The 15,685-nt window shown below is 40.6% G+C and overlaps 1 protein-coding gene across 3 annotated transcripts in view; it reads left to right on the top strand.

Moving 5' to 3' along the window:
* skap1 (src kinase associated phosphoprotein 1) overlaps window positions 1–15,685 on the top strand; it is a 37,096-nt gene that overhangs the window by 12,534 nt on the left and 8,877 nt on the right. For all 3 annotated transcript variants that reach the window (XM_033611669.2, XM_033611668.2, XM_033611670.2), the window contains 7 exons: window positions 7,376–7,456; window positions 7,712–7,795; window positions 7,883–8,007; window positions 9,512–9,575; window positions 12,471–12,668; window positions 15,156–15,209; window positions 15,331–15,440. In XM_033611669.2, the coding sequence (XP_033467560.1) occupies window positions 7,376–7,456; window positions 7,712–7,795; window positions 7,883–8,007; window positions 9,512–9,575; window positions 12,471–12,668; window positions 15,156–15,209; window positions 15,331–15,440 (716 nt within the window). The remainder of the gene's footprint in view (window positions 1–7,375; window positions 7,457–7,711; window positions 7,796–7,882; window positions 8,008–9,511; window positions 9,576–12,470; window positions 12,669–15,155; window positions 15,210–15,330; window positions 15,441–15,685) is intronic.

Raw genomic sequence — 15,685 nt, 5'->3', positions numbered from 1 at the left:
GGGGAAGCCGATGTCACATAGTAAATTTAGCCCCTTAGTGTCTTTACAGTGGTCGGCCTGTGATGTTTGAACGTAGGAATAGAGCCAAACTGAGCCTAGAATGACTTGACATCTAATCCTGGGTAGAGGCACAGAATTGTATTTATTTTTTCCTCCCAAATTGCATCAAGTGTAACAGACGAAGTCAGACAATAAAACAGAGACATGGCAGATATCTCTGCATTAAAGTTGCAATACAGCTGAATTTTCATAATCCAAATATGTGATATAAAATATTTACCTGATCATTTGTGTGTATATTAAAGTTTTTATTCTTCGCTCAGTCGTAAAGCTTTTATCTCAACTCAGAGATCTGTTGTTTAACCTGATTGACAGCCTTGATCCAAGAAAAAAAAAATCCTTAATCACTCCTGCATAAATTCCCGGTCCCATTAAACATTATTAGACGACGATACAGGCATCATGCAGCCTGATATAATGCACTGCATGTTTTCTTTGGTTCAAACACATGCATTAGGAGGTTCTAAACACGGTTTATGTATCGATGACTGAAGTCCTAATCAAATCACGGGGAGGAGAGGAGGGTAGGGAAGACATTCTGCCCTTAACCTCAGTGCCTCTCAGTCTCTCTCCTCCCTCCTGACGGCCGCCTCGCTGGAGGGACGCACAGCAAAGGCCTCCTACTTTAATGAGGAAAAATGTATCAATTTAGCTTTGGCCTGCGCGCAGATTGAGCGCAGGGTGGGTGAAGGTGCACTGAGTGAATCCTTTTTCCTAATCAAGGACGGTATCGAAGAGGATTGCGGTCTCTCTCGCTTCGTCTGTAGAGTCAGCAGCATTCCTCCCCGCAGCCCCCTCAGGGCCGGGGAGCCTCTCTCTGCCTTCTGTTTCACCTCATCAGCAGAGTTCACACGGGGGTCAGGTCCTGCCCCCTGATGCTGCATTCAATGCAATACCTCTGTGTGAGAGCCCCCGCGCTCAAGGACTAAGCACAAGAGAAAGAAAACATATGATAACTCGCTGATTTTGATTCCTACCTGTGCTGTGAGGGGGGTCACCTCTTCTTCACGCTTGTAAATACAGTAGATATATTAATCCCATAGAGTGGCCATTGGTAACTGATGTATTTCCCCGTAGCTTAGTTTCCTGATTCTTGCTGGCGGTATGTTTTGTTTTCTCTGGATTAAGAAATAAGATTATTTATTTATTTATTTATTTATTTAGTAATATATTTATATGTCTGTTGGGGACAGCATACAGTAAATAACATAGATGTGATACTCATTTGCAAGATTTAACCAAAAGGATAATTTCCATCCTCAGTTCTTGGGCAGGTTGATGTTACGAAATTAAAGAAACAAACAAAAAGTAGGCTTGAGCTGAAATTATTAATCAATGTGTTGATTAGATGGAAGAGAAAAATAAATCACCAGCAGTTCTGATAATCATTGAAACTCATTTTTTAATGCAGATATACAAAAAATACAGTGGTTTCAGCTTCTTAAATGTTAAAATTTGCTGGTTTTCTTGATTATTATAATAAAATTTTAATAAAATTTAATGTCATGGGGTTTTGGGCCAGTGGTCGGACAAAACAAGCAGTTTAAATATATCAGTGTCAGTTCCAGGAGCTCACTATTTTATGATATTTTACAGACCAAACAATAAATAAAGACAAAAAATTCAACATGTTAATAGAGAATTTCAGTTGCAGCCCCACAAAAGACAAAAACAAACATCAAAGCACTTTTCGTAAAATACACTATGAATTCATGTTTAATATTTTGCACATTCCCGCACCAACTGTAGAGCTCTTCATATTTTCGGTTGTGCACCAAAACACCATGACAAATTCATTGTATGTGCAAACCTACTTGGCAATGAAACCGTTTCCGATTCTGAAAAGAAACCCAATAGAAGACACACACACACAGCGTTCTTCACAACAACAGTTTAGACTAAACATGACAGACTACTACAAATACAGTATAACCTTACAAGCACAAAGGACTGCAGAAATATAGACCTTTAAGCAAATATGAAGAATGCATGACACACACACTCAAAAAGATGAATAGCGCACATATGACTGCCAATATTAGACATCACAGGGAAGCAGACTTCAGATACACTTGAGAGATATTGATGGACAGAGCAAGATAAAGATATTAAAAGTTGGATTTTTATTTTCGTATCTTACAACCATCCACGACACACTGCTTGTGCGTCAAACATTAATACAGCAAGACATCTTTAACACCACATACACTGTGTATTACATTATATACAGTATATATTTACATTATTTAAGGTAACATCAAAAACTGGCACAGATTAGCAAAAGAAGAAAGACAGAAAAAGCCTCTGTTAGAAGCCAAATGTTTTATCGTGATGAAGGGCTTTTTTTCCCTTCATCTCAGTCTTTCTCTGTGTAACTGGCTGGCTTAAATGTTTCTATGGCTGGGGATACAATAGTGGTTCAGACCCTCTGGAAGTACAACTTCCCCTGCTGAGACTGAACCCTGCCTCTGCTGTCGCTCCTTTCTGCCTTTCTACTGTCTCACAGAAAAGATACTAAAGCTCTCCCTCAGCCTCTCCATCTTCTGTGGCACCATCAACATCTTCACTGCATTTTTGTGTTTTCATAACATCTTTGTTGCATTATGACCACCGTTAGATCTAATGTAACATATTAGTCCTCCCACCCAACCATTTCCCTTCATTTTGATTCACTCTCTATCCAGCCTTTGATTGACTTTCAGCCTAAGTAAAGTGGATTTTAATGAGAGAATACATTAACTCCCTCTGGTCATGCTAACATAAATCAGCCTTTTCTTGCGGGATCAACTGCTGAGCTCATAACACCATGCTGAGAGAGTGTGAATAACCAAATGAGAGATTGCGGCTGTGGCAAACCGCTGGCAGCTCAGATGCATTGTTGTGTATCTCCCCCCCGAGTTTAACACAAGTTCAGGGAGGCAACAGAACGGAGCACTTATCAGCACCCAGGTCAGCCAGAAATGTCCCTTTGTCGGGATCAATTAAAGACATATCTCTGGTCAATTTCTATTGATTATTTCCTCCCATTTGGAAATGGGGTGACTCGCATCTTTTCTCGCTGATGACCACCGACAGCAGTTAGATTCAGTTAGCGCAGCCTGTAGCAACTCCTCACCTTGATTTACAAAGCACGTGATGCCACTCTAACATCACATCTATCTGCTTCTCTTTGTTGGTAATTGCACTCAGCTAAATAGGTTATGCTGAAATATCAATAAATTGCCATCAAATTAATGTCAATACCAAAGCTGTGGATGGTGCTAATTAAAACGCAAAAGGGATGAAAATGAAGTCAAGGCATTGCCCTGAATAATTGATAACTCAATTTATGATTTTTATGAAAGAGTGCCGTCTGTCTGCGATTTTGATGAGGCCTTAATTAGATGCATTAATGTGTCTCTCCATGCCTGTAGTCAAACTCAAAACTCAAACACCATGATGGTTGTTGGGGTTTTTTAACGCCCTTAATTACACATTTTCAAATAACATTACCTCTGAATATCCACTTAAAATTGCATGGGTCCCAAAGAGGTGTTAGTGTGTAATTTTCATTAAAGGAGGCATTGTTAACTCAGGACCAATCAGACTGTGCTTTTGTTTAGGGTGGGTTCAGGGACTTGAGTAAGCAGCATTAAGCAGCATGATGCTTTTAGGTTGTGCTGCTACCCTGTGGAAGAATCCAGAACTATTGTGTACGTGTTTTCCCCAAAGTTGTACCCGCATTTGAGATGCATACAAATCGGGACAGTCAAGTGAGGTCAGGTCAGCCGGCGGTAAAGTGTTAAACACGCATGAATGTGTAATGTTTATTGACTCAAGCAGATCAGAGTGATCCCGTGTTGATTTTGTACCTCCTCATCTATTAGCTGGTCTCGACCTTTGAGATAAATGAAGAGCGAGGGAAGCAGACAGATGAGGGGATTAGAAGTGGGCCGCAACAGGGAAGCAGGCCCAGGAAAAAAATGGACGGACTGCCGGCGGATAGATGAGGTGCAGGAGCATAATGACCGCTGTTTGTTATGATGTACTGAATCAGGTTCTCTTTGACAAAACAGTCCTTAGCACCTCTGTATTTATAGTGTCACCGGTCAGTCCATCCACAAAGGCAGGCTGATGATATGTGAGCGTGTTAGTGCCGTGAGGTGTCTGGGGCTCTGCTCTGGAATGACCCGCTCATCTGTCAGGCCCACGAGCTGAAGCAGTGCAGGGTTATGGGATCACTGGCTGGATTGTTGTGAACTTAAATCTCTGGAATGTTAGCCGAGCAAAAAAAAAGCCAATATCAGCTTTATTTTGCTCTCTAGATCAAAGTTATTCAGACAAAACCCAACAAGAATAGACTGAAAACAACAACTTTTAGAGAGAGAGAGCATCAGGGAGCATTACGTAGTCGGAGCTAAAGCGGTGTAAGGTTATGGGATCACAGGATTGTTGCCACTTAAATCTCTGCAATGTTAGCCGGGCAAAATTAGAGTTAAAGTTTTTCCAGACAAAATTTACTGAGAATAGACTCAAAACAAAAACCTTAAGAGAGCATCAAGTGTGCATTCAGCTGCTTTTTCATGTTGCTGATTTTTATGAATGACAGAGAGGTTCCTGTTTGTCTAATGTTGGGGGATGCTCTTTGTTTAAACTGGAGGACCCAGATGTGGGATGACATGTTTGGTTTTTCCCAGCAGTTAAACAGGTCCTTTCTGAGGGGGATGGACTCCAGGCATTCCCCTTGTCATCAGTGGTCTGAATGGGGTGTCACACTGACTAGTGTAAATGGTCTTTAAATTGTTCCTGTGTTTCAGACTAAAAAGCCGGTTCCTGCTCTCCCTTTGCTTTTTTCCCCCTGCAAGGCTAATGCGTGTTGACTAATGAATTCAGGGGGAGCTGAGCTTTGTTTTTGACACATGGAAAAGCCAGGTACCCCTGTTGAAACACAAAGCGGAAGCTGGCCCTTGAGGCTGACCTGGGGTCAACTTAACAAGTTCCTCTCTAATGGCTAAAGGCTAGCAAATAGGTCAAATAACCAGAACTTCAAAACTAACTTAAACATGGAACATCTGGTTAAAACTACTGTTTTTAAGGCACCTTTGAGTGGTTCAAGTCAAATACCATAATTACTGTGCAACATTTCTGGTTAGATTTCAACTGTACCATAAAGGTAAAAATTCATTCATTCATTCATTCATTATCTGTAACCACTTACTCTGTTAAGGGTTGTGGGGGGCTGGAGCCTATCCCAGCTGACATTGGTCAAGAGGCGAGGACAGGTCACCAGATTATCACAGGGCTGACACATAGAGACAGACAACCATTCACACTCACATTCAATTAAGAGTCACCAATTAACCTGCATGTCTTTGGACTGTGGGAGGAAGCTGGAGCACCTGAAAAAAATCCATGCTGACACGTGGAGAACATGCAAACTCCACACAGAGGGGCCCCAGCCAGTCGGCAGGTTCAAACCCGGAACCGTCTTGCTGTAAGACAGTGCTAACCACTGCATCACCATGTCGTCCATAAAATGAGAAACAAATTGAGCTGAAAGAGTCACTACACCCCCACATTTTGCTAGAACTCTATCTCCTAGCGTATTTAGAAAATGCAACTGAGGTGTAAGAGATTAGCAACTGCAGGAAGTGTGGCCTCGTGGCTATGTGGTGTGACACAGAGGGTCGTGGGGGGACCGCGAAAGACTGACTGTACATTGTCTCAGACTTGGTGTGGAGCTTTGACCGTCACTAGAAGCACATTTAAGACCCTTTGATAGAGTCACTGTGTGGGTACCTGTATTGTAGCTCAGCTGGCAGCTTGACTACAAGACGCTCTGCAGCTCTATAGCCTTGCTGTTGATCATGGATAACGTCGCTGTGCATCACACCTAAATACCTCTGTAAGTTCTAAATGTAGCACAGTAGTTTCAGCTGGGAGATGTGTGGGAGCGTTGGGTTTGCTATGTTCCACAAGATTGTTTTTTTTTTTTTGTTAAGTAAACAAAATAAACTCACAAAATGTCAAGACAGGAAATATTCCACACCCATTTTTCTAACCAAACTGAAAAATACAACCATACAGCTTCAATTTTCTCTCTTTCGCCAGACTAAGACTAGCTTAATTGCCTAAACTCTTCATAAAACACACTTTATTAAAACCTGACAGAAACAAAATGAAACTCACCAAAACCGTCTTATTAGCCTCCCACTGTTCCCACCATCACCAACTCTGGTTTGGTCAAAATCAACCCTTAATTCACAGAATAAGATGTGAAAATACACCAGATCCACACACTGTTTTTCCCGCTCTCTTTGTGCTTCTGGACTAGCTCGCTGAACAAGAGTCTGGTGCTGAGTAGTCTCACATAGCCAGACCTATCTCCACACTTGGTGTTAGGGCTGTGCTAGCTGCCTGCTGAGCTGTGGCTCTCACTTGTTCTTTGGAGGCAGACCATAAAATTAGCAAAATTAAATAACAAAAATCACCCCGAAAATTGCCCCAAAAACCCCTGCCTGCTATGTACTCAGCCAGTCATCAAGATATTCATCCAGTCATGCAACCCTAGCCAAGTACTCAAATCCAAGCAGAGACAAACAGGCTAATTTGGAGCAAAAAAAGCTGCTTTTAAACAGAATATGTGCATTGTTTGGGAAATCACCCATATTAACATCATAAAAATCATATGTGATTATGTGTACAATGTAAAATAAGTATGGAGTTCCTCTTTAAATCTACTTCTCTTCAGCACAAACAGCACAGTAGGCTGAATACTTTGTGAAGTACTTCCCTAACAGCTGCACTAATTAACTAAAGCCTCTTAAGTCATGCCATTGTCCTATCATGTATAAAATTTGACTTTGCAAATTGAAGCGAGTTGTTTGGATTTCCACAGGAAGGTTGCTCCCATTAAAAGTGCAATGTGAGCAGATGAATGGACTGCAGTGCTCAGCAGCACTGTAAATGTATCGATCCCAGCTTCCTAAAGCCTCGCTGGGATGTATTTGATCCACAGGGTTGGAGACTTTATATTCATGGTGTGTGTTTGTGTGTCCGGTGCAATGAAGAACATTTTAAGTGCAGCTTATTAGGAATTAGTGCTGAAACTATCATTCAGTTAACTGATTTGTTTGACAGAAAGTTTATCAAGAAAACTGTCAAAATGTACGTGCTTTTTGTTTCTCAAATGTGAGGATTTGCTTATTTCTCTTTTATATCATTATAAATGGAATATATTTGGGTTTTGGATGATTGGCTGGACAAAACAAGACATTTAAAAAAGTCACTTTGGGCTTCTTTGTCTGTTAAACTTATAAACTGCTTCTGTTCACAGACTTCGGTGACATCCCTCCTGTGGCAGCCCAAGACCTCGGCAACATTTTGAAGCAAGGCTACTTGGAGAAGAAACGAAGAGGTAAATCCCCCCCCTTAGATAACAGCCCTGGGTCAAGTAGTTTTATCAAGTAGTGTCGACTTCTGTTTTAGTGACTTGGAGTACTGGATGGGTGGTGTTGACTACATGAGGACAATTTAATGACTTCAGGAAAATCAGGAACTGAGCAGAATGAAATAAAGCATAAAAATTCATTTAAAATATATATGAACAAATGTTCACATGATTGATGATGATCATTTTATGATGATAATTTTCTTGGGCTTCTGTCTCTAGATCACAGCTTCTTCGGCTCAGAGTGGCAAAAGAGATGGTGTGTTCTGAACAATTCCATATTCTACTACTTTGGGAGTGAAAAAGGTTTGTTTGAAATAGCAACACACAGAAACAGCACAGGTTTGTAAATTGAATCAGATAACATCCTATCACATGTACTCCTCCCTGCAGATAAGCAGCAGAAGGGCTCCTTTTATATCAATGACTACGGTGTGCAGCTGGTGACCAACCTGAGAAAAGACTCCAAAAAGATGTGCTGTTTTGAGCTTGTTTGCCCCGGACGACGAGCTTTCCAGGTCTGTATTTCCACAACAAGACTGTTAAGATTATGGATAAAAGCATGTGTCAGGAGATTCAAGTAAAGGAATATAGTTTGATAGATAATGTTCTGGAAAACTTTGAGGCTGTGGGAGTGTTCTCACATAAAAAAAATACCCCTTTTTCTTATAGGAGAGCTATCTCAATCTGAGGTACACCCCAAACAGATACATATTTTTGGTATCTGTGTGTATATTAGTATATTATAAGTGACATGAAATTGTGGTACATAGTGCCATTTTTTAAGTGTTTTTGAAACCATTACATAGTTGGTCCACTAGAGGGCACTAACAGGTTTTTCCTATTACTTTAAAATATCCCGCTCAGTAGGTATCTTCGTCACAAGTCTTTAAAGAATAAATTGTATGGCTCCTAATCAAAAATACATCATGTGATTAAATATGAAATGATTAGTCAGTTAATTGATTAGTAGATAAACACAAAAATTAACCAGAAAATATTTTGAAAGTTGTCGATTAATTTCATTTTTTAAGCAAAGGTGCCAAAATTTCAGAGTTAGGGGTTTCTAATGTGAATATTTGCTGTATATTGCTAAATATTTTTTGAATCTGGACTTTTTCTTTTGAAAGAAACAAGAAATTTGAGGATGTTAAATTGGGCTTTAGGACATTTTATGGACCAAATTATTAACTAAAGGAGAAAATAATCAGATTAAATAATAATTGAAATCACAGTCAGCTGAAGTTCTATATGGGATTATGTTAAAAAAAAAAAAAATTGATTATCTAATAGGGGTGGGAATCACCAAAGGCCCCATGATACGATACTGTCACTATACTAATACAAGGCACGGTAAAATATGGCGATTTGAAAGTTTTGTAATTCGCCTACATGCTGAGATATATTGCAATTTATTACCTTTTGTCAATTGCAAATTAATTCCCCAGAGGAAACTTAGTCAACATCTGTTTTGTCTAGCAACATAGGAAAGTTTTCAGTCTCCTTCAATCAATTTAATTGCAGTAAAATATATGTAGTGGATTGAAAAAGCAATTGATTTTAATATTCTAGTCGGCTGTCAAAAGTTTGATTTGTATTTGCAATATTATTAATTTATATAATTAAAATAATCAATACTTGGCATCTGCATATTGAAACAATATTGCCACACAACATATCATGATACTCGAATGCATATGCCTCAAAAATCCATTGTCAGTCGGGCTTTAATCTAAATCCATTTGGAACACATTTTATCTTTATGGCACATGAGCTATCATACTGTGTGATAGTAACACAGTTCTCCCATTCTCTCAGAATTTATATGTCTTAATTGAATATTTTAGATCTGATCATTTCAAAAATGGACATGTCCTTCTGCTCTCTTTCTTCCATAATAGGCAGCAAGGAAGAGAGCTGGTGTATTGAAGTGAAGATTAAAAGTCAGGAGTTTTATTTCCGTATAAATGCATCCTTAGATGTGATAATAATTTCAGGATTATTGCCACTGTTTCCCATTAGTTCACTGCCAGCAGTCCTCAGGAGGCCAGAGACTGGGTGGACCAAATCAATTTTGTACTTAGAGGTAAGCCAGCATCTCTTTGTAATTCTTTTCTGATATCTATTTCCAGAGGAGCGCTCTCTGCTTTGTTGCTTCTCTTAAAGTTTTGAATCATTTTTTTTGTGTTTGTCCTTATTTGAATGAAATGTTTAAGGATAGAGGATGTCTAAAACCTTCTGAGACAAATTGATATTGGGTTGCATAAATAAAATTGACTTGAGTTGACTTTTTAAAAGCCACATAGGTTAATTGGAAAATACAGTTAAAGTCAGTATAAACCTTCCAACCTTCTTTTTTCTCGATTTTCCACTAAAGTTTGCTTGTCGAGGGGCAGAAAGGTCAGAAATGAAAGGGAGCCCTTTATCATCTCTGACTCAGAAGAAAACCACCCAATCCATCACTAACTGCACAGCCCAGTCCTGAATCTCCTCATTCCACATGTCACCCACCATGTCATGTGCACCATCATGTAGCTCTAGTTCTCTTCCAACCCCCACCACAACCACTCCTCCCCTAACCCTCCTACCGAATTCCAACTTACAGGAAATTGATTGGTAGACGTTCTGGTTATCCTCCAGTGACATTGATTTCTGCTTGGCCGCTGGTGTACGGCAGAGGACCTGATACCCTGTGTTGCAGTGGCCAGTCGCCTGCAATGAGACGGCTCCTCCATCTGAGAGAGCGGTCGTGCCTAGTCTACTCTAAAATGGGCTTGGGCCGGGCTGCTGATTTGCGGGAAGTAACAGACACTCTGCAGTTTGTCTTACTTCCTTCCAGACAAGTTTTACTACGAAATGCAGTCTGATCCAGAACATGTAGATGATTATTATTTACCCACTCTACCTCCTCATTAACTCGAGAACAAGGCTGACTTTTTTTTAACATGTACTCTCATTTTTGATAACTGTGTGGAAATATTGTTTTTAGCATTTTGTCTTTATTTGATAATAAAAGTAGAAATGCAAACAGGAAATGCAAGTGGAGAGAGAGAGGGGTATGACATATAACAAATGATGCATTTATATTGTATGACTCTTAATCACTAGGTCAACCCAAATTCAGATTTTAAAGATAAACAGAATATATAGAGGAAAGCTGGGGGATCATTTATCGAGCATAAATGGCAGGTATTGGCTGGTTCTGACTTCTCAAATGTCAGGATTGGCTGCTTTTATATTTTTATATAATTGTACATTAAAAGGATTGTTTAGATTTTTTGAAGTGGGGTTATATGAGGTACTTATCCACAGTCAGTGTATTATCTACTTGGAGAAGCAGACACGAGTACCACTATGGAAGCTAAACAATGTACAGCTGTGGACAGGGGCAGCAGTCAAATGTATTTTAGCAACCTAAAAAAATCAGTATTAGTTTAATTATTTGCTATATTTTGAATACATTCACTGTCTGTCTATGCTCTCCTCAAATTCTTCACACTCTTTTGACAAAAACAGTAATTTTACCTCATGGGAAACGGGTTGGTGGTCTACTGCTGCCTCCATCGGTTAGATAGATAGTTTGTGTTATTGTGTGACTTTGGTGAAATTAAATTAACCGTTTAAAACACCAAATTTACACAATAATAGGGTTGGGTATTGGTTGAGTTTTTTCTGATACTAGTACAGTCCCTGAACTAGTACTTATAAAAAATAAAGCACAAACGACAGTCAGTGACATTAAAATATAAGGCTAAGCAGTTTAAAATATACTTAAATATGTAAATACAGATAAAGACAAAATACTGTCAACAAATTCACCTAATGAATAAAACTCAGCTACACTAATTTAACACTAAATAAAAGTTACAGTTCTAACAACTCAGGAGAGACTGCGTAGCCAGACATTCCTCCATTATCTGTTCAGGAGTGGCAGATATTGTCACTACAAGGAAAATAGCTGGTCCACCTTAACTGAGCCTGGTCAGGTTCCAGTGCGAGGCTAACTTAGCTCGCTAATTTCGGGGCTAACTCCCTTCACTTCAGTCAGCCAGTGACAAGCAAGACACAAGGCCCTGACTTGGGTGTTACAGCATTACTAACAACAAATAACTTGTTCACACAGTACACTGTTATGTTGAACTTTCTCTGCTCTGGTCAGTGCAGCCTCACTGTCACTGTCACTAGCACACACGCCTTTTTGCGCACTCGTTCTCTGTCTCACTACACACACACACACTCGCACCGAAGTGAGGAGACAAAATTTGTGATATTATTTGGTCAGTTAGGTACCGGTCGTATAGAAACAGTTTTGGTACCCAACCCTGCACAATAAGTACCAACTCTGATGTCCTGAGTGGTAAAAGGAGTCTAGTGCCTTAAAGAGAGCGATGTAATGGCTTCAGTTCCCCGCTAGAAAGAGCTTTCTGATGGCAAGTTGACCCGTATAAATATTCGAAATATTACAGTTTGCTGTTGCCCCCCCACGACAATACATTGCTTAGCTTTAGTGGTGGCGCTTCTAACTGCTCCTCCAAACTGGGAGTGCGTAGGTCACCATCTACTGAGGGTGATGCAGGTGTACCTCATACAACCCCACTTCAAAAAAAAAATTCAAACTCCCTTTAACTGTTTTTTGGTTTGAACTGTTAGTCAGACAAAATAAGCATTTGGAAGATGTCACCTTCGAATCGACTGGGAAATTGTGTTGGCGGTTTCAGACTCAGCAATTTATTGCTTAATCAAAAAATATTATTAACATATTAATAGATAATGAAAATGATCTTGAACTGCAGGCAGCATTAAAGCCTCCAGTGTTTGTCACTGCTGCGATGTGGCACGTGTCCCAGCCTGTTGTGCAGTTAGGACCCTTCAGACATTTCTCTTACTTTACCCTTTAATGCATGTGCGTGTCGTTTGTGCCACGCTGCGCTCCATCTTGATGCTAACGCCGCCCATCATGTTGTCTCTCCTCCACTCATAGATCTCCACTCCACCTCCATCCCTTGCGATGATGACGAGGAAGAGGAAGAGGAGACCTATGATGACATTGAGGGGGTGACCGGCCCTCTCCCTCCGCGGCCAGGCGCTGCCCAGGTCTCTCAGAGCGGCAAACTGGGAGGAGGGCATGAGACGGGGGAGGTCGACGAGGAGGACGATGATATCTACGAGATGCTGCCAGGTATGAGGATGTGGTTACCTCGCATGCAGAGACACACGAGCACCCACCCACACATACACACACACACAGACGAATAGACAGGAAGGCTGCACACACGCACAAACTCTCATGATACTCAGTCAGACAAATAGACACTGCCTCACACACACTCGAGCCCTGAGGGATTTTTGCAGCAAGAAATATTTGTGATGATCTCCCCTGGCTGTGAAATTTGTGTTGCCAGGTACCTCCCTACCACCACAACACCCAGACTGATCACTCATTTTAAATCAAGCAACACTAATAAGCTTGTCAGGACTGAGGTGGCTGCTGCAGAGGCACATAGGGCAGGAAGGGAAGACTCTCCCTACGCTGACTAGAAATCAGCTTCCTCCTTATCTCACTGAGAGCCATCTGTTGAGAAACAGTTATGTTGTTGAAATCAGCGAGAGCCGAGTAGTTCCGAATGCTCTGTCATAGAACGTCCAATTAGCTAATGTTGCCAGGCAACAAATAGCCTACAATTCAATCCACTAAGCAGAGTTTTAGCTAAAATTGCCTAGCAACAGCAATTTAGTTGAAAGGAAGTAAAAACTGCATCTCTCAGGGCTTAAAATAGTTCTGGAGCTCTTAATGTCACATCCTTAATAGAAATTAGAGTTTGATTGAGAATGTTGTGAGACAGTGTGTGTGTGTGAGTCCTGACCGACGGGGGGAGACAGTCCCATGTGTCAGGGTGGCTACAAGATCCTGAGAAGGACAAAAGGGGTGATCTGATCTTCTCAGGGCCGTCGTCCATCACTCTTTCTATTAAATAAGATACATCAAGATTCTGTTTCACTCAGTGAGTACATTACCTTTGCCAAAATCACTGGTGAGAGGGAAATCAGTCTTCAGACTGTCACGCCGGCGTTCAAAGCCATCTGGGAAGAGGTACAGACTCTGACCACAGATGGCATATCGAATGACGGGCTCTTTCGTTCACTTTCTCACCCCTTCACTTATCAATCATTCTGCACCTCTCTTTGCTCACTTAAAGCTTCTACACTGTTAAGTTACTTGATTCTGTGGTTATTTTCATAAATCAGGATTACAAAAGATGAGGAAAGCTGTTTGTGTTTGTAGTTGAGGACAAATCTTTTCTTAAAAAGTAGAAATATTCGTCTTCGTTAATTTGTTTGTTACAAGATGACCGTTTGAGATTACCATGCAGGACTTGTCATTGAAGTTTAAGATTATTTTCCAAAAGTTGTTAACATTAAATGCGTGGGAAATATGAAACATTTGCACCCTTGTCAGATACATTTTGCACGTGCAGCAGCCAAAGTAGTGAGGAAATGTCGAGTAAGAGTGAAGCATCATTTTCTCTGTGATGAGCTCCCCTCAGTTTTGTCGGAGCAAAACTCCGAACATGGCTCAGTTGCGGGCAGAACGCAGAGCGATGGCGGAATTGGCTCTGGTGCTGATGACTGATTTTATTGACTGGAAAATTAAATCACTTTGATATAGAAACCGTTGGCCCATAGCGGTGGCCTCTCGACTGAGGGATGCTCTTCTGTACAGCAGTTGAAGAGCGCTGAACAAATGTTTGGGCCCTTTGCAAACAGAATTTAAATAACTCCCTGTGCTCTTTTTGGTTTTGTAACAATGCACAGTGTTTTCATATTTCATTAGATCGCCATAATGATGTCGTTTGCATTTTAAAGAAGTTTTTTTTAAATCATGCAATGTGCAGCAACCTAAAAGTGTGTATTTGAAAAAAGGAGAAAAGTAACATCCTAACATTTACACATAAGAAACTTTTTACATCCAAACTGTAATCTAATCACGAATGTGCATGTGGATATATAGTGTGTGTGTGTGTGAGGGTGTGTGTGTTTCTGTGTGTGTCGTCCTTCCTGGAAGCAGAGGCGCAGGTTGTGCTGGAAGGTGGATAGTGTTGCTGGGTTGTGGCGTGGCTGTCAGCCTGCTACTGTTAAGGATGGATGTGGGAGACAGAGGGCAGGCATATCACTGTGTCACCTCTCAGACCACCGGGTGCCACGCCCCGCAGTCAATGACACGTCCGCCTCTGCGCGCCGTTAAAGACAGCCTCTTTCTCTTTAACTTTTCCCGCTTGGGTCTCTGATAAATGTGAACAAATTGATTCTCATCGTGGAGTTCAGTCTGGTTAGAGAAAAATAGACATCTTGTGTCATGCAGTGCTGCATCAGGGATCGGCTGATGATCCATTTTATTTATTTTTTGTTTGTTTTGTTTTGTCTTGATGCTTTTTTTTTTACTGCACATTTGTCCCTAATGTTTGACACAAAAAGAAACCCTCTGAAAAATAGTTGTACTTGAGCAGAAGGTAATGTTTCTTATCATTAATTTGCAATTTAGATAAAAAAAATAAAAATGTTTGGGTCCTGATGTCTAGTTTAAAAATGTTTCCTACTCATAAGCCAGTTAAAGATAAATGTTCTGCCATGATTATTTTGTTGTGCTTGCTTTGTTTTGTTTATTTAGAGGAGGATTTTCCAGACCCGACAGATGAGAACAGCGAGAGGAACAACAAACCAGGTCAGAACCTCATTACAGTTCTCTACTAATAATGAGAAAATGTCCAGCTTAATAGTTCACAGTGGGGAAAGAACATTGTCTCGCTCTTTTATTTAAATTTGCACTCTGCATTTCCTCTCAGCTTCGTCATCAGATTACGCTAACTACTACCAGGGTTTATGGGATTGCCAGGCCGACGAGCCGGACGAGCTGACCTTCCAGAGAGGAGATCTCATCTACGTCATTAGCAAGGTCAGCATCACCATCATCAACCAAAAATAATCCGAGAGGTTATTTAAACTGCTTCTAGAAATCTGTGCGTCCTGGACACACTCTCTCCCAGTCAGTTGGAGTGGGAGATTACTGATCTGCCATTCATCTCTAATGGGGACCATTCCTGATTGCACCCTTGACTCGTAGACGTAATTATAGGAGCAATTACAGTAGTTTGAAATGAGTAAAATGTGATGCAGATGTGTAAAATATGTAATTATTTA

Source organism: Epinephelus lanceolatus, chromosome 21, assembly GCF_041903045.1.
Source record: "Epinephelus lanceolatus isolate andai-2023 chromosome 21, ASM4190304v1, whole genome shotgun sequence".
Taxonomy (NCBI): Eukaryota; Metazoa; Chordata; class Actinopteri; order Perciformes; family Serranidae; genus Epinephelus; species Epinephelus lanceolatus.
The sequence above is the reverse complement of the archived record's forward strand: the minus strand, read 5'-3'. Positions and strand labels throughout refer to the sequence as shown.